Here is a 27,305-nt window from a genome sequence, read left to right as displayed (position 1 = left end):
ATAAGAGCCTAAAACTATAGTTTTAACCCCTTAACAATAATACTTTTAGACCAATTATTCGAGTAATAAATAAGAGTTAATGCTGATTACGTGCTTTTAGGTATTTCAGGCATTAGAGTCAATTATGTGTAGAAATGTGTTACTTTGGCGAAATAAAGGAGCAAGAGTTGGTTGCTAAGAAGTTTTGTGATTAAAGGCCAAGATTCAAGGAGAAAAAGCCTTTTTAAAAGCCCGGTAAAAGCTGAAAAGTCAAAGTCAACGCGGGCAGAAACATCGCACAAAAGTCAGCAGAACTTCCGAAGACTGTATCTTTGAACTCAGATCTCAGAATTGGACCTACCTTATGTCAAAACGACCGACTCGGAAGGAGCTTTCCAATGATCTAAGACTTGACCTAATCAGAGGAGCAGAAGTGGATGAAATATCTATGGAAGTCAAATCCAACTGAGAAGGCCTCTGTTGACTAAAGGAATTGCGCTTTGGGCTCGATTTTCTGGCCCAAAACATGGCTCCTCAGCCCATGCACGAAAATGTGGATCTTTTCTCCTCCATTTGAAGACACAAGATTTAACTCTTAAGCATTCTAGTTTTTAGGTAGCCATTAGCATAGAATTCTAGATATAGTTTTACATTCCATAAATTAGTTTTCAATTATTGTTTTTAGATCTAGTTTTTACTTTGCAATAGATTAGTTAGAACAAGTAAAATTATTAATTGAGAATCATATTTAGTTTTATAATAAAGTATTAGTTTTTAATTCCAATTTAGTTTAGTGATTAAATTCTTATTTAGTTTTAGTATTGTTAAATTCATATCTTAGTTGTTAATCATTTCTTAGTGTTAATTTAGTTTTGAATTATTGATTAGAAACTTTATATTAGTAAAGTTAGAATATTTATATTATGTCTTGTTCAAATTCAAATGGAAATGATAGTTTGATGAATCAAAGCTAAACCTCCATTAGAGGGGTTTGATGAAGCCTTGATGAAAACTTGATTGTGTAGTGTAGAACTAGTTGTAAGAGTCTATTCCACTCTGGAAGGTAGTTTTTTTTTTTTTTTTTTTTTTTTTGAAATGACTAGGGGTTAAGGCGACCCCAACCTTTATTTAATCAAGAGCGCAAGTACATTTTTCCTTCTTTATCCCTTTTAACCAATTCATACATTTTTTGGTCCATTGGAGGGATATGATACAAAATATCATTACATGAGGACTTCCTCGGCTTGGATAGATAGTTAGCTACTTGGTTTCCTTCTCTAAAAACATGTTTAAAAAGATTTCATCAAACTTTGGAATAAATGACCCATATCTGGCTATTAGATTTCCCGCAATACCATGGCGACACTTCTTCCTTCCTAATTATTTGGATCACTCGCGATAGAATCTGATTGAACTTGGAGTCTATGTATGTTCATCGCTATCGCCTCCTTCAAGCCCTTTTTGTACATAGCGGTTCTCGTGTAACACCGATATTCTCTGGAGCTACCATCGCAGACGCCTTGAGTAACATCTCCATTGCAGTCTCAGATTTCTCCTCCAACCCCAAGCGGCTTCCACCTTGGAGAGAGCCATCGAGTTAAGAGTGTGAGCTGTGTCCGACTTCTCCCATCGCACCCATTTTGCTTCATTTCTTGTTGAACTTTGCCCCTACACCCGGTCGGCCAAGAGGGCTCTCAATAATCCATCCTCCTTAACTGTTTCTAGCATCTTCCCTAAGTATATCTTCATCTTGTTAAGTACTCGATATTTTACGACCTCGGCAGCTCTGAATCATTTGTTTCTTGAGTCTCCGGTTCCTTTCGGTCCAGATAGCTTGGACAGCAAAGACCGATCAATTCCTTTTATCACTTCAATCGCCATCGATTTTGATCTGCAGATTCGCATGAGATGATACCACTCTTCATGTGAATTGCGAACCACCGCTGTTAGCCCCATTGCTTTCTTGATGCTTTGCGGACTAGTTTGAAAATGAACACTCAAAAAATAAATGTGCGAACTTTCCTCTTGCGAGTCACATAAACAAACATCTTGATTGCCCAATCACTTTCTTCATTCAAGTCGATTACGTGTGGGAAGGCATCCTGAGAATAGCTGCCACATAGTGAAAGCATGTTTTGAGGTCACAAGCTTCCCCCAGACTATCTTGTACCACTTCACCTTACTACGGACATTTTTTAGAGCGGCATATGCTGAGGAAATGGAAAACTCTCCAGAACTTGACGGAGTCCATATAACTTGATCATCAGTAAGGAAATTATTGATTTTAGTTTCCATGATCCATTTCTTGACTTCACATTCCGGCATTTCTGTGATGGTACTCGTCCATTCTCCATTTGAAATGACTGCAGCTACTTTAGCATCCTGGGGTACTGAGTTTAGAAGAAGGTCTTTAGCTTGACCATTTAGAATTAGTGGCCCTGAGCACCAAGGTTCATGCCAGAAGCTCGTGTCATTTCCATTCGCTATGCTGTACCGGACTAGCTTCCATGCAACTTCTCTATGCTCCAAGATACCTCGCCAAACCGGGGCGATCCTTTGGAGCTTTCATTGTCGAAATGCCTTTGCTTGATTTCTTGATCCCAAGACCATTTAACCCACAGGCTCTCGATTTTGAGCCGGTTTAAACACTAGGCCGCGGAAGAGTCGCTTTGATTCCACACTCTTGGGTCAATCAGCCCTAGCCCTCCTTGTTCCTTGTCCAATCGCATTGTCATGTGACTCGAGTGATGCATCTTCCTCGCCATATTCGGTCCTGCCCATATGAATCTATTGCATAACTTGCTCACCTTTTCCAAGACAGTTTTCGGTAAAACAAATGTCTTTGCCTAGTAAGTTTGGAAGGAAGATAGGACTGACTTGACTAGCTGTACTCTTCCTGCTCTATTCAAGTCCTTATTCTTCCAATCAGAGATACGTCTTGTTATTTTTTCAATGAGAGGTAAGCAATCTCTAATACCCAATCTTGTTGCGGTAAGTGGCAGACCGAGGTATGTGATTGGCGGGACAACAACTGAGATATTCATCTCTTCAGCTAAAGATAACCCTTCTTCTTCAGACATGCTTCTTGCTAATAAGGTGGTCTTTTCATTATTCAGTTGTAGCCCTGTAGCTAGTGAGAAGGTGGAGAGAATGTCTTTTATTGCAAGTAAGGATTCTATGTTTCCTTTGCAAAACAGAAGGACGTCGTCAGCAAAGCATAAATGCGAGATAGCCAGCTTCTTGCATTTTGAATGACATTGAATCGACTTGTTTTGGATGCCTTGTTGGAGCAAAGCACTCAACACTTCCATTATGAGCACAAACAGATAAGGTGATAGTGGGTCGCCTTGTCTTATCCCCTTTCACCTTTGAAATATCGCCGGGTGATCCATTGACCAAGACAGAAGGTGGGGGATGCAAAGCACATATACAGCCATTCGATGAAGATTGGGGAAACTTGAACTTTTGAGTATGGCTTGGAGAGCACGCCAAGAGACCAGTATCAAAGGCTTTCTTTATATCAAGTTTAATAAGCGATCTTTTTTCTGCCCTTTCTTTCTTGTGTAACCTCTGAGTAATTCATGTGCAAGGAGCAGATTGTCCTGTATAGACCTCCCAGGGACAAAAGCCGATTGAGAGCTAGAGATCAAGGATGTAATACATGTCTTCATCCTGTTAGTTAGTACTTTTGACACACATTTATATATGGTATTGCAACAGGAAATGGGTCTAAAGGAACTAACATGAGTAGCATTTTTCATTTTAGGAATGAGACAAAGCATGGTAGAATTTATACCTCCTGCCATCTGCTTTTGAGAAAATATGAACTTGATCGCCTTTATGAAATCCTCTCCCATAGTGGCCCAACATCTCTTAAAGAAATGAGCATTGAACCCATCCGGACCTGGCGTTTTATTGTCCTCCATACTAAATAAAGCTTATTTTATCTCCTCTTCACTGATTGGGGATTCTAAGTATTGACTAGAGGCGTAGCTTACCTCCGGAATTTTTAGTCTACTTAGAAACTCCGTATCACATTTCGCACTTGAAGGCACCCCTAGCAAGTCTGTATAGTACTTCAAGAAAGCTTCTGCTACTGGTTCTTTCCCTTCTCTTCTAATCCCTTGTTCATCAATGACATCCCATACAAACTTTTCTTGTCTTCTTTTCCTTCAAAGCATTGAAGAAAAATTCACTACACTTGTCCCCATAGCACATCCAGTCTATATCTGTTTTCTGCAACATTTCTGCTTCCTCTAGCTTTAACAAGTCACACAACTTCCCTCGGATAAGGAACTCTTGCTCACTAAGGTTGCCATCCAGCGGATTCAAGTGCAATCTTACTTGGATATCTTCTAGCTCAGATCGTGTGTCTTTAACTAGTCTCTGAATGTCATGACAGAAAGTCCTTGCCCATCCTTTCAACACCCCTTTTAAGCTCTTTAATTTTCTGGATAACATGAAGGTTGGACTGCCATAAACTGCTATGTCCCAACAAGTTTTCAAAGTAGCTTCGAAATCTTGATGAAGCAATCAAAAGTTACAAAATCTAAACGGTGGTTGACTTCGAAAGGTAGTAAGGAAAGACATGACCATTGGAGAGTGATCCGAGGTTATGTGAGTTAGAAATTCCACCTTTGTAGCCAACTTAATAGACGACCAAGAAGAGTTTACAAGGCATCTATCAATCTTTGACCATTTTCTTATTCCATCCCCGCCACTATTCCATGTATAGAAGCATCCAGAAGCAGTGTGGTCAAATAACCCTGCTACATTCAAACAGCTAGCAAATGGGAGAGTTTCCCTAGGGTGTACATCTCGATCTCCTATCCTTTCATGCGAGTATAACACATTGTTGAAATCTCCCATTACACACCATGGGCCTTGCAAACCAGCACTTAACATTTTCAGCTCCTCCCAAAGGGTAGTTCTTTCCTGTCTATTATTACTAGCATATATCATAGTTACATAGAAGAAGAAACCATGCTGCAAAAGGTTAATCTTGCAGTGGATAAACTGACTTCCTTCCACCTCCTTATGTACATCCAAAATTTTTTGATCCCAAGCAATCCATATTCTGCCATATTCATTACTTGAGTAATTGTTCTCTCGCCCATGACGGATGATTATATATCCGTTATACTAGTAAATTTCTCCCTTTTGACTTTAGTTTCAGAAACCCCATGCAACTTATCTTGTTCTCTGTGATAAACTTTTTCATCTGTTTTGCCTTCATTGATGTCGTTTTAGTCCCCGTATATTCCAAAGCAGACTTATTTTTAACATTTGGATTAATTAATGATGATTTCTCCTCTTTCCCTTTCCTTTTGACGCCCCTTATCTCTTTTCCCCGACCGAGTTTCTTTGATTGCACGATAGATTACTTTGCTTCTTCCGAGCTCTAGTGCGAGCAGAGGAGGCCCTACATTCAAATTTCGATTGCCGAGGAATCGGGCTGGGCTCTAGTTTGAACTGGAGAGCTCCTTCCATTTATTCTCTCATTGACTGGAGTGGAGGTGTTCTCTTTATTGGAGATGTTATCTCCAAAGAGCTCGCTCAGCTCTGATCGATAAGTCGTCATCCTCCAAATCGCTAGTTCCTCAAATAGATTTTTCACTGAAACTTGATTGATTGTGGATGTGGTGGTCGACTGTTGTTGAAGTGGATTTTGTGATACCACTAGAGAGAGGTTCCTAGGACTTCCCGCATCTTGATGAGTTTCCACCAACAGTTCGGTCTCTATGTCAGTTTCAGCATGTATGCCTTCTACATTGCAAGGTGTTATCATTGTATCTCTCCTTGAGTTTGCTATCTCCAGTTCGCTCAGTATCAGTTGAGATTCTTCAGCTGTTGTGTCTAATGATCTCTCTTCTCTGATTACCAGCTCTTGGTCATAAGTCGAGTTTTCCACGGCTGCCACAGGTGCATCAGCTTGTATATTTGTTTCGATTCCATTTGTATTTTCTCCTTCCTGCTGGCGCTCTGAGCCTCTCCCAGTTGGATCCTCGTCGACTTGTGGTTCTTCATTTTGTTGTGGTGTTCTTCTTTTCCATCCTCTTGTGGTTTTCCCCTTACACTGTTCCATAGTATGCCCAAATCTGTTGCACTTAGTACAAGATATTGGTTTCCAAGGATATTCAAGTGGAATCACTACTTCTCTGTTTCCAAATTTAACTTTGATAGTTTCTTTGTATTCATGATTTACCGGGAATTCGACACAAAACCTCGCAAAGGATAGTCTTTTCCTTTTTGCTGTAGCCTCGTCCATGAACTGCGGTTTGCCCCCTACCAAGCTCGCAAGATAAGACAGGCCATCAAATGTCCACATCTCCTTTGGGACATCCATCAACTTGACCCATACTGGCGCTGAAGCCACTTTGTTTTGAAAACTATCTGTTTCCACAGACCATGGTTTTATTACAAACACTCTTCCTGCTATGAACACTGGTCCCTCTTCCAAAACCATTTGTCTATCTTCTGAGGAGGCAAAACTCATGTAGAACAACTCTTTGTCAGTAGTAAGCTCGAAAGAACCTTTTAGCTTCCACTTCTTTTCCAAACATTCCTTCACCATAGGGAAAGAGAGTCGGGAGTCTAGAAAGTAGCCCACTAGATATTCATCCCATTGTTGTATCCCTTGCTCTATTAGGTCTTGTGGAAAAACTGCTACTCCATCAACCATAACAGGCGAGAATTCCTTGAATGCTACCGTATTTTGTCGATCTCCTTGTCTACTAAAAAGCACACTCCAAGAGTTGGTTCGTGCTCCAGTATATCCATTCGAGTTATTCGAAAGAGAGGGATTACTTGTTGACTCCATAATACTAAGAAAGTTGCTCACACTAAAGAACTGTTACTGTAGACAGCAAAGGATTTACCTTTAGTGGATACAAGGAGGCGAATCTTTACTTTCTCTAAGAACTCCCACTGTAAGCAGTGAAGGATTTTACCTTAGAGAAGAGAAAGGAAACCAAAACGAATCTTACTATCTCTATGATATCCCCCTGTGTGTAGAGGAGGATTTACCTATTGTAGAAAGAAAAGGAAGAAGTTTTAGGATAAGAAATCTATTCTATCCGGCTATTTTCCTATTTTAGGTAAGAATAAGGGCACAGGATCAGGAAACACTTTATGTTATCTCACTCCCACTTCCCAACAACACAGTCCCCATTAACAACACACTCCCCCTTTTTACAAAAAGTTGATTGCATCGAGAAATCATTAAAATAGGGGTGCAACACGAGGACTTCCCAGGAGGTCACCCATCCTAGTACTACTCTCGCCCAAGCACGCTTAACTGCGGAGTTCTGATGGGATCCGGTGCATTAGTGCTGGTATGATCGCACCCTCACTCTGGAAGGTAGTTGATTCACCATGAGAATGGGTTCGACTTCCTCACATGCTAGTCATTATTTGGTAGAGATTGCCATGATTGATTAGAGATTAGAACGACCAATTCTTATCGTAAGAACATAAGAATTGGACTACAACAATCTATACTAGTTTATTAAGTTGGATTCAAGGTGGAATCAAATTCCCCTAATTCTGTATCTAGATTAAAACCTTAGTATTATTTGTTAAATTATCGTATCTTGTTATCATAATTTGCATCATAGTATAATTCCCGTCATACTCTCATTAACTTTGGCTAGGACCGATAATCTTAGAAAACGCTAATACTAAAGAACTAGGAGTGGAATGAATCTTTTACTCCAACTCTATTTCGATAGCATTAGAGAGTAGAAATCTTTGATAATCTAGAACAAAAAATAGTTTTAGTTTTACTTGCGTTTGAGTCTTGTTACTTATTCGTAGGCAAAACTATTCATTTTACAATTATCACTGTCCCAGTCAGGAACCAATCAAATTGGTCATGCTGGTCTTCCCCTGCAAGTGCTTTTGGTCAGTCTGCCTATGCTCCTCAAAAAAGAAGTGGCGATGGTGAGTTTCTGTCTATTTCACAGACTGAAATTTTAATTATATCGATGGGTCTATTGTTTCAGGGCAATATTCTTTCTGACCTAGCCAAAAAAAAGGACTAATGTTTTAGGACATATTTTCCTAGCATTTTGCCTGTGGATAGGACCTCAGGAGCTTATCAAGGTGTTAGATTGTTTGATCGTATATATGATTTACTTGTTAGTGACATTTGTTTAACTTGTCATCAGTGACATCTATTTTACTATGAATATTATAGTTCATCTCGTCAAAGAAATCCCTTTTGGTCGGGTTTTTTGGTTTTTCCTTCCAGAGCTGAAACCTACAACACTAATGATTGTGCTTCTGTTACATAGATCTTTTTCTTTGCTTCAGAGTATATCTTGATCTAATGTCGATCTACTATAATGACTTTACTTGATCTAGCTGTGTTATCAATAGTGGTAAAGTTATTAGGGCTATTCAAAATTTCAAACCTTGTAATAATCACTCATGTACAACAATTTCTATTCTGCTTCAGATAGAGTGTTCTGAGGTCTGAGCCTCAAACCTTGTAATAAAAGTTCAATATTCTACCATGTTGTTTGTTACAAAAGAAGCCATTGTTTTGTCTTCTTTCTTTTTGATTGGAGCTACTTGCTACTGATTGCTTATGTTTATTGAAGTTCAACATTATTTTTTTCTCCTTATCTGAATAGGTCCAGCAAATGAAAAAGGATGGGGAGTTGGTCAACAAGCAACTTCAGAGTTTAGCATATGGTCCTAGTCGATTTGCTTCTTGTTTCAAGGGCTGTATTGCAAATGGATACAGATTTCACACAAAAGCTCGTGAGTCATGAAGGAAAACTCAGAATAGTGGAGTTTTTGTATCGGCAGAAATGTCAAGCTTTGCGAGCGCAAAAGACATGAACCCAGTGACCGGTAGTGTTGGTTATTATGATGTGTTGAATGACATAGTTGAGTTACGTTATTGCAAAGAGAATAGAGTGCTTCTGTTCAAGTGTGATTTGTGGGATGTTATGACTCATGTCGGAATGAAAATAGATGAATATGGGTTCATTACTATGAACTTTACACGAACCTTAGCTATGGATGAACCGTTTATTCTAGCATCTCAAGCTGAACAAGTTTTTTATCTCCAAGATAATTTGGATGATAATTGGTGAGTTGTGTTAAAGACGCTTCCAAGGGACTTGTATGATATGGGTTCAGTAGTTGAGTCGACTGAAGATAACATGTCTTGCATGTAGCAAGATGTGGATAACATAGTTGACAGCACACACGACATTAACGGTTGGACTAGGAGTGAGATTGATGGAGTAGAAGTTGTTGCGGATATTATTGATGAAGATATCATTGACGGTGTTGAATGTGATGAAGACTTCATCAATAATAGTGATTGTGATGAAGACAATGACAGTGACGATGATTATAGGTAGTTTTTTGTGTTGTTTTTTTTTTGTGGGAACAAGCTCATTTTTTGTGCTGTTTATTTTGTGGGAACAAGCTTGTTTTTTGTGCTATTTTTTTTATTATTTTTTTTAATGTTTTGGGAGTGGTTATTATCTAGTGTCTTCCTTGATGGATTTACTTGATGAATTGCTTTATGTGATGATTTAGACAGGTGCAATGGTCAAACAATTTTGAGAGGATCCTAATGGTGACGAGAGCGGTAAGTTTAACTAAACATTCTAGTTCATTATTGTATGATGTTTAATTAATGAAGCTTTGGGCTTGTGTACAGCTGGAAAGTGGGTTAGGGGCACTTCTACCCTTCCTAAGGTATTTGACCAACCAAATGGCTCAAAGTTGGAATTGGTATGGAAAGGCAGACAACCAATGGGACCTCGGAAACATCCAAGCTTGTTCTCTGAATCTCTTGGAGTATTAATGGCAATGTCACGTCGATTTGATTGGACACAAAATTGGGAGCTCCAAGATGTAGGCGACAAAGAGTGGTTATGGGATAACATTAAGGTACGGACATTTGGATCTGCACACACTTGCGCTAATTTTAAAAAACTGTATATTTCATTTCTTAGTAGATCTTTTTGTCTCTCGTTTTAGGACAAATGGGAACTTGATGAAACCCGGAAGGAGCCCACTTTGGCTCTGATTTTCGGGGATGAATTTAGAAACAAAAAGAGTAAATGGAAAAGGAACTTTTATACCCGCTATGCCACATATGAAGAGAGTATAAGCCATAGGCCAGAGCAACTATCGCAACAGAAGTGGGTTCAACTTATGGAGTTTTGGGATACTCCAGAGCATCAAGTAAGAAAAAGTGTAATGTTTAACTTAAGTATTTTTACAGGGTACAATACTAATGATAAGAGCCTAAAACTGTAGTTTTAACCCCTTAACAATCGTACTTTTAGACCAATTATGTGAATAATAAGTAAGAGTTAATACTGATTACGTGTTTTTATGCATTCCAGGCTTCAAAGTCCATTATGTGCAGAAATGTGCCACTTTAGCGAGATAAAGGAGCAAAGGTCGGTTGCTAAGGAGTTCTGTGATTAAAGGCCAATTTTCAAGAAGACAAAGCCTCTGTAAAGCCCGGTCAAAAGATGAAAAGTCAAAGTCCACGCGGGCAGAAACAGTGCACAAAGTTAGTAGAACTTCTGAAGACCATATCTTTGGACTCAGACCTCGGAATTGGGCCTACCTTATGTCAAAACGACCGGCTCGGAAAGAGCTTTTCAATGGTCTAAGCCTTGACCCAATCAGAGGAGCAAAAGTGGACAAAACATTTGTCGAAGCCAATTGCAGTTGTAGAGCCCATTTTGGTCTAAAGAAATTGGGGTTTGGGCCCGATTTTCTGGCCCAAAACATGGCTCCAAGCCCATGCACGATTTTTGGATCTGAAAGTATAAAAACAAAAGCTTGACTCTTTGTTAATGGTATATAGTTAGGTTAGAAAATAAATTAGGTTAGGATAAGAAAAGTAGCCATTAAACCTTAGTTCTAGATCTAGTTTTAGATTAATTAATTAGTTTTTATTCTTGCCTTAAATTTAGTATTAAATTATTGTTATTGCTATTCATTAGATAAATAAAGTTAATTAGTTCTCTATAATCTAGTTTCATTTTCATTTATTTATTAGCTTAAATCCTTAGATTTACTTATCTGTCATTATTAGTTTAATTCAATTATTGCATGAGTAGTTTCGAATTGAGTTTAAACAAGTAAAGTTTAAATCTTTATATTATGTCTTGTTTAGATTCCATGAGAAATGATAGTCTTATGATTCTTGGCTAAACCTCCATTAGAGGGGGTTGAAAAACCTTGATGAAGCTTGATTTCGATTAGCGTAGAATAGTCGTAATTTCCCATTCAACTCTAGAAGTAAGTAGTCCACCATGAGAATGGGGTTGAATACTTCACATGCTAGATGTTAGTTGGTAGAGATTACCATGAACACTAGGGATTAGGAAGAACCAATTGTTTTCGTAGCGATTCAATTCGGATTTACGATTAGATTCGTCGTTAGTAAATTAAGTCGAAGTTAAGGTGGATTCAAATCCCCTAATTCCTTATCATTGAATCATTTTAGTTCATACCTTGTTATTTGAATTATCGCGTCTTGTTAGTATAAATTGAATCCGTAGTATAATCGTAGAATAGAAATTTCACATAACACATTACTCTCACCATTGTTCTTTGTGTTTGTTCAATTGAATTTGTTTAAGTCTTGAGAGTTAAGAGTGGAACGATTCCGTACTCTATATATTGCATGAATATACATGTGAGAGTAAGAAATAAATTATTGATACCGTAAGAATAAGGTTAGAGTAATCTAATTGAGTTTTTACGGGTTATCAAATGGCGTCGCTGCCATCTTAATCTCGTTCAAGACAAGAATTCAATTGATTGAATCCAAGGGGCAATCCCCCATTCTCTACCCACCCACCCTTTTAATTTTTCATTCTTATTTCTTGAATTTTAGGAACTATTCACTGTTTAGGCATAGGGGATGCGGATTCACAGAGGAAAACTCTGCAGTAAAGCATTAAACTTCCTCGGAAAAAAAATTGCACGGAGCGCACCTGCACTAAAGTTACTGGAAGTGGCGACCAGCTTCAAACCCGAAGTCGCGACCAAGGCCAAACACTAAAACTCAAAAATTGACATGAGCGACTTCGCCGCTTCAAACCGAAGCTGCGCTAGCAAACTGAACTTTGAGTGTCTTGAGCGCACCTACTATAGGATATAATAATAATTATGAGCCTCAATTTTCAAATTTTTATAGTGACTCATACAATCAAGAGTTTTCTAGTCATCCAAACTATTCATGTAATTCCACCAATTACAATCAACCATCCATTCAGCCTCAACCTAACCCATCACAGTACGACATCAACCAGAGTCACTCAAACGCCAATAACTATGACTATCAAACACCATACCAACCAGACCCACACCACCAAGCTTCCCCTCAGCTAACACCATTCAATGAAATAATGGCCAAAACAAAATAATACTTCAGGAAATAAACCGGAACCTAAAGATACTAGGTTCACCTACGCCAGACATTTCTACCATGCCAGAGATCGACACTATTCCCATAACTAACCTAGTCAACCTAGTTCACACCTACCCTACATTTCATGAACCATTACCTTTCGAAGACCCTCCCATTAACCATGATATTAACTCCACACCCCACCGGATGAGGAAATTCTTTGTAGGCGACTCTTTAGGACTAGTTTAGGATGACCACTCAAACTTGAGCGATGTCTCTGAGGAACTTCCCACTGATCCACCTGACGATGAATATAATGATGACACTTTAGAAGATATTTATAAAGGTGTGACGAAGGAAGAATTTGATAACTATTGGCATTCTCGTAATATGGACCCTCCTGTTGAGCATGTCTAGGCCTTTGAGTTTGCTAACCACACTCGGCTGGATGATGTCTCGACACATTTGAATGAGGCCATTGAGGATACTTGTAGTGTTTTAGAGGAAGAGGGTGAGGACATGGAGATTAACAATTCAAATCTAAGGCATGAACAAGTTAATGTGCAAGAAAATGAGGAAGTTACATCTTTAGAGCAATGTGAATCTCAATTTAGTTTGGCAGCTGAGGAAATAACAAGGAAAGAAATAGAGGAAAATCTTAAAGATAAAGCCACGAACCACAACCTTGTGGATTCAGCTAAGCCAGATGTAGAGTTCTTAAGAGCATGTGAGGATCCACCACCCGATGAACCACCAACAAACCACCATCCACCTGAGTTACCACCTCCTATAATCCAACCATCTACCACAACTAAGCCATCCATTCACCCACCATTTAAAAGGAACCTCGATTTTGCCCTTGAGCCAATTGCCTCAGAGACCATCTATAATTTTTTCAACCCTCACAGTGAAGAGTGTTTGCCTAGCACACAATCCCATGAGTACACCATTCCGGTAATTGAGAGACAAGCTCTGACCGAGTGTAGTGAGAAACCTAGTTTGTCTTATTTTTCCTCATCTGAGCTTCATGAAAGACATCAGGATCCACACTTCATTCCCTTCTCACCTAAAAGTATCGCTAATTCATCTTTTTGGTCATTCCAACTATTTAAAACAATTACAACATGATGGTTTGCATATGTTCTTTGATAGGATGCATAAGTTTTCATTCCTTCGCTTACATGTTTGCTTCCAATTATACAACATTATTCTGTTTGGGGGTGCATTTAGTATCATGTTTTTATGGCTAGACCCCCAACTCTTCCGACTATTTGTTTATAGTTGACCACGCATCATCCACTTTGTGCCACCCCAGTTTCATGCTTGTTTGGGGGTGTGCGATCTAGGGAATCGACGTAAAATGACCCCACATTAAGTCTCGGGAATCTGACTTTAAAAGACCCACGTTTTAAAACAAATTTTTACAAACCTGTTTTCAAAAATTTGTTTCAGGGTGGGGTGTTTGGTTTTTCCATTCTTGATCACTCAAATTCCTATTCTTACCCCCACCTTGCTCCCTTGAAGAGTAGCTAGATTTCTTCTTGTTTGTTGTTTTGATGTTGTTTTTTTATTATTTTTAGTAGATAGGATGTTACGTTGTTAAATTCCGTAGTTAACTTTGAATTTGGTAGTTAAATGTTGTTTGAATTTCAATTTTAATATAATGTGGTTCTTTTCAAATTGTGCATGGATTTTATTGTTAATCTCACCTTCCCGAATTGTTTGGGGGTGGTATTATTTATTCTATCATGATTTGTAGAAGATCCTCCATTTTAGAGTTTGTTTTGGAGTGAAGGTTGAGAATATTGCCGTAATTGGCATACCTATGATTAGATGTGGTGGTAGGATGAAATCTAAGAGAGTTTAGAAAGTTACTAGTCTAAATCCAGTATAAAAGATATTAGGGTTGTTATAGAATCAAGAATATGGGTTGTTTCCGTTTCCGATTTTGGAAATTTCTGTTTCCGGCAATTGCCTTAAAACGTTTTGGAAATTTCCCGATTCGTTTTTGGAAACCTAACCCTATATAAACTTCATTCATTCTCCACACACACACATCTCTCACATCCATCCCTTATTTTTCACTCCCAATTTTCCCTTAATTTTTCCTTCAAGACTTCAAAGACTACAAAGACCCGAAGCGCACCACTCCCTAATCAGCGCCGAAATTCTACCCCGAAAGACTTTTCGCTTCAAGTTGAGCGACTTGCGCCCAAAACACTGTAAATCCAAAAACACCCGAGCGCACCTGCGCCCAGAACTCAGTAGACGCGAAATTTCCGATTTTTGCGTGGGTTGTTCTAGGATAGTTGTAGCTGTTCCAGAGAGTAGTTTTGTGATGACATCCCCGCGTATCATACCGGAACAGTCTTTCGAAGACTTGTTCCAAAGTGACACCTATGGTGCTTGGTTTCGCGAAGTAATCATACAAGCAGGATGGCAATCTTTAATGGTAAGTTCAGATAAACTTTACTCCCCTGCACTTGCCTCATATTTTATAACCATTGTACATTCTTTTATCGGATGGATGGAGTGTGTTCTCCATCAACATTGATGGCGAAACAATGGAGATAACTAAGTCCCTGTTGGCTTTTGTTATTGAGATTCCTATGCCTGCTAAAATTCAAGACCCATGGGGCTACATAGTTGATAATTTCTCTGCCTACAACTATGAGCTTTTACATGAGAATTATGGGTCCGGCATTTTCCGTGTAGAGGACCAAGGGACATATAACGTAGCCCTTGGTAGCTTGTCCCTTAATGTGATACAGTAATGTTCTTTATCATGCTAAACATATTAGGGGAGTGGCATTTTTCTTCTGCGAATGATGCCACTTGCAATGTTTTCCTTGCTTTAGCTGAGGAACGCCTGCTATATGACCTTCCTAAGACCTTAATGTCTAGTTTAGCATGAGCCCATAGCATGAGGCATAAGTATCTTCTTATGCCTATATTAGTTGCCGCCGATTATGCTATGTTTCTTCCTGTTTTTTTTGTGCCCGTTTCACGGATTTGGGTTGGGGTCGACATTATGAGACCCACCAATTCTATTATTCGATCTTTCCGTGTAATGACTTGGCAAGGGGTGGAGGATACAACCTCATCAGGTTGCACCTTACACCCCATCCCACCAAGTGGGCTTTAATATGTTAGCATCCGTAGATGATAAATGGCGGAAAGCTTGGCTTAATTATAATGGCATGGCAGGATCTTGAAGGAATCTCACTTTTTTATAGAAGAGGAGGACGAAGTAAACGCTGGAGTGGAGGTAAGTTTTTAGTTTCAGGTTAGTTGTGCGCTTATGTCCCAAGCAATTTAATTCTGTTAACCCCATAATGGGTGGAACTCTTATAGAGTTGCGTCAGTTTTTTTATTTCCTATATTAGTATGTTCTAACCTTGTTTTGCAAATGTTCCAGAATTTCACGCGTTTCCATGGTATTTTTCTACCCTCTTTATTTAAATGATTTGAGGACAAAACATGCTTCTTGTTTGGGAGGGGCATAGAAACACGTGTAATTATGGCATCTGTTAGGATATAGATATGTATAATATACATTTGTTTTCAAGTTAGAAATTTCAAAAATATAAATAAATAAGTTTATGCTATACACTTAGGAATATTGGTATTGTTTTCTTTCTCTATGCTCTTAACAATCTAGAAGTCTCTCACGTAGCTTTTGCATCGAATAATTGTTAGAAACTTAAGTTAATATGTAGGTAATAATCTTTGCATCTATCTATAAATATATTACATGAGTATCTATGATTGTTAGCGATAAGTTTTGAAATCTAGGCTAGAGTACTTATTCTACAAATCTGTGAGAATATAGCCTAAAACCTTATATGAGTTTAAACATTTGAGAAATGACACAAGGGAGAAGTAAAATCCGGATAGAGAAATCACACGTCCACTTGCTTGATCACTATGCCATATCCTAAGCGAGAATTTAGGCCCTCTTTGGATCGATATAGCCAGAAATTCAAACCTATGAATTATTTTCGCTAAGCCCCTCGAGCCTTTCTTTAGCCTTCCATAAACCACAATTCCTTTACCCTGTTACAAAAACAAAACAAAAAAATAAAAATTCAACTTACCCAATCTAGAATAAGTCCGAGAATAGAATGAGTGAAGAAAGAAGAAGAAGAAAACCCGTGTAAACAAAAATTAGTTAGTTGCTTCAGAAAAGAAAAGAAGTTTCCATCCAAGGAAAAAAAAAAAAAATAGAAAGAAAAAAAAAACTCCAAAAATAGAATAAAAGGGAGTCAAAAGCCAAAGAAAAGAAAAAGAAAAATATGGCTAATGATAGAAACAAAGTATAGAAGCAAAAGAAACTAACAAGGTTTTCTCTAAGTTACATAATATGAAGACTCTATTATCTTAGACTTGTCCTTTTGAATATCCATTTCCTTCCTTCTTAAACCATCTCCTAATCCCCGCAACACCTAATAAAGACTTCTAGCTCAATTAGGAATATGTTAGTGTAATAGTAAGTGGCAGATGTGTTTGATCGACTCCGGCTTCCTTGTTTGTCATTGAGATTGTAAGGTAAAGTGTGCCCATCGCATTAATCGGAGTATGTAAACTTGAGCGAAAAAATCAGAGTGGTTTTTGTCTTGACATTTATGTGAGGACCTACTTAAGGACGCTATTCCAAGTTTTCAGAAATGAACCTGCTAGGCATTTCATAGTATTACTCATAGTATATATATTTGTATCATAGATGATTGATTATTATGCATATATTAGCTTAGGTTTTTGACTTGGTTATTCTTATTCATTTGCTAGTGAGATGTATAGATAGTTGAGACATGAATGAGGAAACAATAGTTTTATTTCTTAGTCGTTGTAGTATAGATGAAGTTTGTGAGTACCTTCACTGGAAAACTCTCACGAGGCTATAACTCGTCCACTAGGGAATTCCTAGTGGTTTAAGGCCTTATTGCATATGGTAAATGCAATCGCACTCAGCGAAACGAGAGTAGTTAGAACTCCATTTTTGGTCACTTATTCTAATTTCTCATATTTGCTTGAGGACAAGCAAAATGTTGTTTGGGGGAGGTTTGATAAGAGCCCAAAACTGTAGTTTTAACCCCTTAACAATCGTACTTTTAGACCAATTATGTGAATAATAAGTAAGAGTTAATACTGATTACGTGTTTTTATGCATTTCAGACTCCAAAGTTCATTATGTGCAGAAATGTGCCACTTTAGCGAGATAAAGGAGCAAAGGTCGGTTGCTAAGGAGTTCTATGATTAAAGGCCAATTTTCAAGAAGACAAAGCCTCTGTAAAGCCCGGTCAAAAGATGAAAAGTCAAAGTCCACGCGGCGTAAACTTGTGCACAAAGTCGATGAGAACTTCCGAAGACCATATCTTTGGACTCAGACCTCGGAATTGGGCCTACCTTATGTCAAAACGACCGGCTCAAAAAGAGCTTTTCAATGGTCCAAGCCTTGACCCAATCAGAGGAGCAAAAGTAGATGAAACATTTGTCGAAGCCAATTGCAGTTGTAGAGCCCATTTTGGTCTAAAGAAATTGGGGTTTGGGCCCGATTTTCTGGCCCAAAACATGGCTCCAAGCCCATGCACGATTTTTGGATCTGAAAGTATAAAGATAAAAGCTTGACTCTTTGTTAATGGTAGATAGTTAGGTTAGAAAATAAATTAGGTTAGGATAAGAAAAGTAGCCATTAAACCTTAGTTTTAGATCTAGTTTTAGATTAATTAATTAGTTTTTATTCTTGCCTTAAATTCAATATTAAATTATTATTATTGCTATTCATTAGATAAATAAAGTTAATTAGTTCTCCATAATCTAGTTTCATTTTCATTTATTTATTAGCTTAAATCCTTAGATTTACTTATTTGTCATTATTAGTTTAATTCAATTATTGCATGAGTAGTTTCGAATTGAGTTTAAACAAATAAAGTTCAAATATTTATATTATGTCTTGTTTAGATTCTATGAGAAATGATAGTCTTATGATTCTCGGCTAAACCTCCATTAGAGGGGGTTGAAAAACCTTGATGAAGCTTGATTTCGATTAGCATAGAATAGTCGTAATTTCCCATTCAACTCTAGAAGTAATTAGTCCACCATGAGAATGGGGTTGAATACTTCACATGCTAGATGTTAGTTGGTAGAGATTACCATGAACACTAGGGATTAGGAAGAACCAATTGTTTTGCGTAGCAGTTTAATTCATATTACGACGATTCGTCGTTAGTAAATTAAGTCGAGTTAAGGTGGATTCAAATCCCCCCTAATTCCTTATCATTGAATCATTTTAGTTCATACCTTGTTATTTGAATTATCGCGTCTTGTTAGTATAAATTGAATCCGTAGTATAATCGTAGAATAGAAATTTCACATAACACATTACTCTCACCATTGTTCTTTGTGTTTGTTCAATTGAATTTGTTTAAGTCTTGAGAGTTAAGAGTGGAACGATTCCGTACTCTATATATTGCATGAATATACATGTGAGAGTAGGAAATAAATTATTGATACCGTAAGAATAAGGTTAGAGTAATCTAATTGAGTTTTTACGGGTTATCAACTAACTAGGATATCTTTTTGTGCAGGCAATTTCTAAACATAACAAGGCTAACCGTGCTAAGCAAATAGTGAAGCATGCTGCTGGAAGAATAAGTTTTCCCCAGTTTGAGGAGATAATGGTACATATGCTTATTATTTTTATTTTCCTGCTGCGGCATTGAATTTGACTAGTAATTAATAATTAATAAATTTCTTTATATTTGGTTAGAGTTAGGAGGCTGGAGCACCCCCTTCACTAGAAGATCTTTTTGTGAGGACTCACACAAGTTCACAAACGCATGACACTCTTGATGACCAATCAAGAGAATACATTGTATGTATCAGTTTGATCTTAGTAATAGCTTCAGTTAAAATATCATACTCGGTTTTATTTAATATTCTGTGTGTAATTTTTTTTTGGAATACGAAGCACAAAATGAAAGACCTAGCAGGTATAGATGAACATGGGACACAACTACCTCTCTCAGATGAGATTTATAGGAAAGTGATGCCTCCAGAGCGGCATGGACGTGTGAGGTTGAAGGGACGAGGTGTAACCCCAACCAACTACTTTGGCTCTCGACTATCTTCAGACAATCGTGTGAATGACCTTGAAAGCCAGTTGGCTGAAATGCAAAGAGTACCACAAGAGAAGGAGGAGGAAAGACGACTTGAGATTGAAGAGATTAAGAGGCAAGCACAGGAGAAAGAAGAACAAAGGCGGCATGAAATAGATGAGATGAAGAGGTAGTTGGATGCACGAGATGCGGACATGGAAACACGACTTATGCAAAAGGTGGCTAATTTTGCCCAAATGGTATTGTGTAGGTACGTACGTAAACATGCTTAGTTTCTTGTCTATGGATGTTCTTTTTTCTTTATAATATGAGCTAGTCTCTTAGAGCATCTCTAGGTGGTGGTAGCATACTTTTCATATTTGAAGAAAAAATTTGAAGAAGTTGGTCGCAAATTTCGACCAACTCTAGGTGGTCGCAAATTTTCCCGCAAATTCACTTGACGGGCCCACCCTGCGCGACATTAGTACTGGCGCGCGACAGTACCAATGGCGCGCGACATTGATACTAGCGCGCACCAATACTAATGGCGCGTGCTATCAAATACAAAGTCCAAACTTTTACGAAATTGCTTCATTCTCACCCCAACACTCCAAAACTATCTTCACAACTATGGCTTCTTCTTTATCATTGCAAAAAACTAGCCAACATACCGACGTTGCCAAATCAACTCAACAATCCTGTTATTTTGATACACTTGATCAAGAGAGGTGCCAAATTTGCACCTCAAAAAAACACCTTGCGTTATCATGCAAGTATCTGAACAAAAGGTGTCCTAAAGCACCGCATTGTTAAGGTTATATGCTCATACATAGAAGTTTCAATGAAGATTGTGAAGAAGTCAATTTTTTGAAATATCCAAATGGTATATGTCCTAGTATGGAATATATATATGGAGACAGTTTGTTGATATGCACGTGTTGTGGCGAGGATGATCATTGGTATAGATATTGCCCATATGCACATATATCATGCTCAAATGGTTGTGATGGTGTTAGAGAGCTGAAAAAGTTTGCGAACCTTGAAAGAAAAGGTCTTGATCTATTGAATTGTTTAGTATGTGGAAAATGTGAGTGGTTAGGTGCTATAATGGAAAAGGTTAAGAGTAGTTAGAGTGTTGTAATGTGAGTGATTAATGTTAATCATTTTCTTTTCTATGACTATGTAACTTTTTTTTAATATGAATAAACTTTAATTTTATATAAATATATATTAGTTTAAATATATATATATATATATATATATATATATATATATATATATATATATATATATATATATATATATATATATATATATATATATATATATAATAAAATAGAAATTGATTAACATTGTTTATTGATGATTAAAAATAAATATGCATGTACGAAATTAAATTACAACAATCAATGTCGGTCACCGTACCCCTAATGCTCCATAGATGCTCGACAAGGTCGCTTTTAAGTCTATCATGCATAGTCTTTGATTGAACTCGTAGAGTCCCCTCAATGTAGTGTTCCCGAGTAGGTGGGATATGTGGTTGCCATTTTGGATCAGGAATGTACCTCCTCATTTCATAATTTTTATTCTTAGCTCCGATTATCATATTGTGCAATATGATACATACTCTCATAACAGAACCCATTGTCTCCACATGCCATAATTTGCAAGATTTTGCCAAAATCTAAAATTTAGATTGCAAAACCCCAAAAGCTCTTTCAATATCTTTCCTTGCAGCTTCTTGCATCGTTGCGAACCACTTTGTCTTTAGAGCATTAGGGTTTGAAATTGTTTGTATAAATGCCGTATAGTCAGGATAGATACCATCAGCTAAATAATAACCCATATTATAGCTATGCTGATTTACATCAAAATAAACAGGTGGAGAAGTACCATTGATCACGTGCTCAAATACCGGCAAGTTGTCCAACACGTTGATGTCATTGTGTGACCCTGACATCCCAAAGAAAGAATGCCATATCCACAGGTCTTCGATTGCAACAGCTTCGAGAATAACAGATGATTTTCCAGAACGACCACTGTAAGCACCTTGCCATCCAGTTGGACAATTATGCCATTCCCAATGAATATAATCTATGCTTCCCAACATACCCGGCCATCCACGTATGGCAGAATATGCAAGCAAGCATTCTGTATCTGCAATATTTGGCCTTTGCAAGTAGACTGAACCGTACAATTTGATAATTGCATCACAGAAATGCCTCAACGCCTGGTTGCATGTATCCTAAGAAATGTATAATTGATCGTCCAATTGATCAACCACCGTACCATAACCAAGAATACGCAAAGCTGCAGCCACCTTGATCAGAGGATCTATACCAGGTTTACCAGCATTGTTAAATTTAGGCTGAAAGTACTTAAAATGAGTCTGAATATCGTTGAAGATGTGAAGAAATAAAGATTTTTTCATACGAAAGCGCCATTTGAAATCCTCTTTCAGAAAGACAAGACGATCGACGAAGTAGTTGGCTTTCAAGATTTCCAAAGTCAGAGCATAGTTTCTATGTTTCACTTTTCGACCCTTCTTTGAACCACCATGTGGTGCCTTCGGAGCATGTAGTTGTGCTTGTGTAAGTACAACCAAATGGTGCTTCATAAAGGGAATGACGTTAACAAATTCTTCATCAAGACTATCTACCGAGTCTTCCACTAGAGAAGATGAAGAAGAAAATGACGATGAAGATGAAGATGAAGATGAAGATGAAGATTGAAGGGGAAACATCTCATACACTTCATGATCCATTTTTTGGCAATGTGTGTGTGTGTGTGTTGTTTGTTAAGGATTGATGTGAAATGGTTAAGTTGTTTGATAAAAATGTTTGAGTTGAGAGTGCATGTAAAATAAAGAAGGAAATGAGTGTAGATATAGTTGGTAGAAATCCGGCCATTTTTTGCTCGTTGGAGCACGCGACAATAAGAGTGGCGCACGCCAGTAGTAGTGGCGCGCCGTAGTTGTGGTCAAAGTAAAAAAAATGGGGCGATATTAGTACTGGCGCGCAATATTACTATTGTCGCTCCACATCCGCATCCAAATTGCCAAATTTGCGAACAAGAATGCGAACAGACAGGTTATGTGACCATGAATGAGGCCACCTAGAGATGGAATTCCGAGAAATTCCAAATTTTTTCTTCAAATATGAAGAAAAATACATGTTATACTACCACCTAGAGATGCTTTTAGAGTTTCTAGTTATCTTCACCCTGTTAAAAAACCTTCCTAAATGCATATTGTTAAGCCATTGAGTCCAAATATTTGTTTAAGTAGTTAGCTTAGATTTCATGGCAACTTGGTTAGTTCTAGAAGTGGTTTTGATCTTAATATCAAGTATTTGCAACTTTGAGTCCAAATAATGTTTAAGTAGTTGCTTAGAGTTCAAGTCAGGAACCCGATATACACTGGTTTCAATAAACTTCCTTTTTTGTACCCTAAGAATGTAATTCAATAGATTGATCAAACTGTTTATATCAAATAGAAGTCAGAGTGGTAGACCACTTGACAATGACTTGCTACAACCACTTCTTCTTCCTCATTGTGAATGACTGCTGCCCATCCACCCAACATCCCTTGAAGAGTACCATCTGTGTTGAGATTATTTACACCCACTTCTGCTTTGTTCCAACCGCATAATTTCTGTTGCTTCCTCTCGAATTGATTATCAACATTCCAAGTATCCATGAACTGTTGCATTTCTGGTCCTCTCTCCATCTTGATGTCAAATGCCATCAACTTAATCCTCATATCCTTTATCACTGATTTCACCAATTTTGGAATATAAGTTATCTTATTCTGAAACATTCTTTCACTCTGCGTTTTCCAGCTCCAGTAGTTGCTTAAGTTGCTCTTGTTATTCAAATTCGGTGCTGATCGTACTTTCCTGCTCTTGTATCAAAATTTAATGGGATAGAAGCACTTCATCCTTAAATTTCTATTACAGTTCCCAAATGCACGAGATTTGTGGTTCGAAAGTGCTTAAAATGGCTCGAAATGGTCTATAATGTTGTAAAACTTATTTTAGATTATTGAAAGTCCACATAAACTCAATACCTTGCAACCTGGTTTGGTTTGCATTCAAGTCCAATATACACACAAAAAGACAACTGTAGTATATTGAATTTGAAGTTATTTTGTTGATGATTTGAACCAATTGCACCAAATAGAATTGAACACCCAAGTTAAGAGAACTACTGAAGCAGTATAACCAAATGGAGTAATAAATAAGTGAAAAAACAGGGAAAGCAAGACAACCCCAAATGAGTAAACAAGCAAAAGAAAAGCAGGTAAGTTGGTTAAGAAAGTGAAACTTGGGAAGAGCAAATAAAAAAAATGAAGTTGTGCACCTCTAGTAGTGTAAAAAAAAACTGATACCAAATCCTTGAACGCCAGTCTTGATGAACTAGCATGGAGGAGCACTGGTTGGAGATTGTGAGGGAGACCTGTCTTTGGAATAATTGAGGGCAGGTTTTCAAAACAGGCTACGTTGGGACCTGTAAGTCTGTAACCAGTAACTTGAATTGAGTTTTATTTCACAACCCCCTTCTGACAGCTTGGATCGTGTTTTAGCCATGGGACATAAGGATGATCATAGATTTGATTGCGGGTAATTGATAGTGTAAGATAGCAGGTATTGCTTTGCTTATACTTACCTTATATTACTTATGCAAAAAGGAAAGTTGAGTTTTTCTTGGTCTAGCTAGTAGCCCAAAGAAGTGTAGGATATAAGTCATGGCAATAGTTGCTCGTGTGACCAGTGGATTTGTAGTAGGATGATCGATCCTGCATTGCGTTAGATTCTAACCGTGATCCATGTAAAAAACTATTTCGGTAGAATATTTCACTTCCGAAACTTGAGTTTAATCTTGGATGGCTACTGAGATGCTGCTGAGCCTCAATAAACCCATTTTTCTGGATTGAAGTTTCAGTGCGCTCCTACTCAATTGGAAAGAGGTGCTAGAGTAGGGTTGTGCTTGAACTGTTATTGTAGTCTTGTTTAAGCTACTTGCTGGCTTTCTCCATGAAGAAAATGATGACCCAATTTCAATAACATCAGGAACAGCAGGATACGAACTGGGCATATCGGGAACAAAAACTAGTCTTGTAAAACTCTCATCGTAGAGTCTTTGACTTCTAGATATTCCTGTGCCACACATATCAGTCTATTGCCATGGTTCTGTTTTATTCTGATCAACCATAAGAAATTGGGGACGCTGTTTTATTCTCGGCAGCAGAAGAAAGAGCATATCCGAAAACCCAACCATGGTGTTCATCAAACCCACAAAGTCGAGGGCTTACTTTAACCATTATCAAGTCAAGTTTAGGAGAAGGAGAGCTGGAAAGACGGATTACAGGGATCGTATCTGTCTTATAAACCAGGACAAGAGCAAGTACGGGACACCCAAATATCGTTTTGTTGTGCGGTTTACCAAAAAAGATATAATTGCTCAGATTGTATCTGCTAGTATTGCTGGTGATATGATACTTACATCAGCTTATGCTCATGAACTGCCCCGATATGGGCTTGATGTTGGTCTCACCAATTACTCTGCAACTTACTAAACTGGCCTTCTCTTGGCTCGCCGAGTATTGAAAATACTCGAGATGGATGAGGAGTACGAGGGAAATGTTGAGGCAATTGGGGAAGATTTTTCTATTGAGCCTACTGATTCCAGGAGGCCTTTCCGTGCATTTCTTGATGTAGGCCTTATTAGAACAACAACTAGCAACCACGTCTTTGGTGCACTTAAGGGTGCATTGGATGGTGGGCTTGACATTCCTCACAGTGACGAGATTTCCTGGATTTAAGTAAGAGGATAAGCAGTTGGATGCAGAGGTTCACCGAAAGTATGTCTATGGTGGCCATGTTGTTGCTTATATGAGGACGCTAATAGAGGACGAGCCAGAGAAGTACCAGATCCATTTCTCTGAGTATATCAAGAAAGGCATTGAAGCCGATGGCATAGAAGAACTGTACAGAAAGGTACAAAGAAGCAAAGTAATATATCTTCTTTTACTGAAATGATCACCTTTTTTTTTTTGAAATCAAAATTTTAATATAAGAACTACGAAACTGTAAATGACTGAAACAGTACAAACAGGTCTAAGTTGTAGAGTTAGAGATCATAAACTCATTGTTACAATTACAAATACAGAAGCAATTGTTTATAGCTTTTTAGGAAGTAACGCCATATTACTATAGCCATGACGTTGCAAGATAAGCAAATCCCACCAAAAGTTGCTCAGGCAGCCCTAATCCTCAGAATCGCCATTGTTGTTATTACCAACATCATTTTCATTATCTGCAGGGGCATATGCTGATCGCCTCGATTGTGATTGATTATTTCGTGTTGGCTGCAATTTTGGCTGAAGTGCTTCAAGCGGCCCCTTAGGCTTCTCAATCGGTGCTCCTGCTCCTTGCTTGCCCAATGCCCAATCAGCAGAATCAAAGAAAGCCCGTTCATGGTCCTTAGATATTAGTGGAGGCTTTTTTGGTAACGTCCCTCCATATTTTTTCTTGAGTATTGCCTCCTTTTCCTGGGCTGCCGAGGGCATGGAACTTTCCTCTTTTATCTCCACATCTTTTTGGTCATCCTTAGAGAAGTCTCCATCAACCTGGACATCAGGACTAGTCTTTGCAAGTTCTTGCTCCTTGGCATCCTCAGCATTTGTGCCTAACATTTTCTGCCTTTGAGCTGAAAACTGAAAACCATTTTTTTTTATAATGATTGTTAAAAACTGAAATGATCACCTTTAGAAAGAGACTGATAATGAGATTGGGTAGCCTCCTAAGTTTTGTTTCGATTTGAAAGTGTTTTGGTTAAAGAAGAAGTTTGATCTTTTTTTGTATAAATCACCTTTTTATTTTTCATTTACGGAAGTCGCATGCAAAAAGAGTATCTTGTTTCATTTGCGGTGATTATTTGTGTAGTATCTTGTTTTCAACTACTTAAAGTAGAATAACTGATGGGGTTTAGGGCCGATTATTGGGTATTGTCAACTACACCATAATCCATGTGTTTGCTACATTATAATATTATCCATCTATATTATTCAGTTTCTAATTGCATCCACATCTACTCTATTTTGTCTAGAATCTAGAATTCTAGATATGTTACAAGTAGTGATCGGTATTGACTTGTTCCTTTTTCCTTTGGGCAGGTGAGAAAAAAAAGGCAGGGAGTGGTTATCACCTTTGGTCTTTCGGGTCTTAGGTATGAAATAGCTACAAAACTTATAGTGAATTGAACATTTTGGTTTATAGAGTCAACACTAATGAAGCATATGTTAAGCTTGGTAGATGACTAGGCACTGTTGGAGTGATATACCTTTAATTATTGTCTTTGGTTTATGTCTTTCTTGTTATTTCTAAACTTTTCTTGTTTTTTGTTTACAAATAAAATAAATGCACATTGATGGCTTTTTGTACATACAAGATCGATTCCGAACTTTGTGGTTTTTGTGATTTTGGCGCTGATAGGCGGAATATGGTACTACTGCGCATGCGTACTGCTGGATTTTGGACTTCCATCACAAGAATTTTTTGTGTAGATATTTTGATACTTTTGTTTGTGTGATACTGAAATACTCCAAAGATGGATTGTTGTTTCTCTTATTTTTGGTAGTGATTGGAATTGGTTTATATAGCTTTCATGTGAAATGAAATTTCAGTTTAGGTTCTCATTCATAGCTATATGTGGTATTAGTACACAAATTATTATTATTATTATTATTATTATTATTACAACACTTTTTTCCACGGCCATTTGCTGCAAAAAAAAAAAACCAAAATAATGTCTTGCCGCGGCCATTT

At 37.8% G+C, this 27,305-nt stretch overlaps 1 protein-coding gene, 1 non-coding gene and 1 pseudogene across 2 annotated transcripts; 1 reads left to right on the top strand and 2 right to left on the bottom strand.

Moving 5' to 3' along the window:
- Positions 1-7,208: 7,208 nt before the first annotated feature.
- LOC147515163 (5S ribosomal RNA) lies at positions 7,209-7,327 on the bottom strand. Its single transcript, XR_015214694.1, has one exon. It is a non-coding gene; the product is annotated as a 5S ribosomal RNA (ribosomal RNA).
- Positions 7,328-24,749: 17,422 nt separating this feature from the next.
- Positions 24,750-25,517, top strand: LOC147515162 (large ribosomal subunit protein uL18z pseudogene; annotated as a pseudogene).
- A 227-nt stretch (positions 25,518-25,744) lies between these two features.
- On the bottom strand, positions 25,745-26,173 carry LOC147515161 (uncharacterized). Its single transcript, XM_086592815.1, has one exon. The coding sequence runs from the start codon at positions 26,171-26,173 to the stop codon at positions 25,745-25,747; it is 429 nt and encodes a 142-aa protein (XP_086448941.1).
- Positions 26,174-27,305: the final 1,132 nt, after the last annotated feature.

The sequence above is a fragment of the Coptis chinensis genome, chromosome 2 (assembly GCF_015680905.1).
Source record: "Coptis chinensis isolate HL-2020 chromosome 2, ASM1568090v1, whole genome shotgun sequence".
Lineage (NCBI taxonomy): Eukaryota > Viridiplantae > Streptophyta > Magnoliopsida > Ranunculales > Ranunculaceae > Coptis > Coptis chinensis.
Note: the sequence above shows the minus strand (reverse complement) of the source record. Positions and strands in the feature narration are given on the sequence as shown.

Coding starts and splice junctions, on each gene's coding strand:
- LOC147515161 (XM_086592815.1), bottom strand. CDS start 26,173: ATGTTAGGCACAAATGCTGAGGATGCCAAGGAGCAAGAACTTGCAAAG.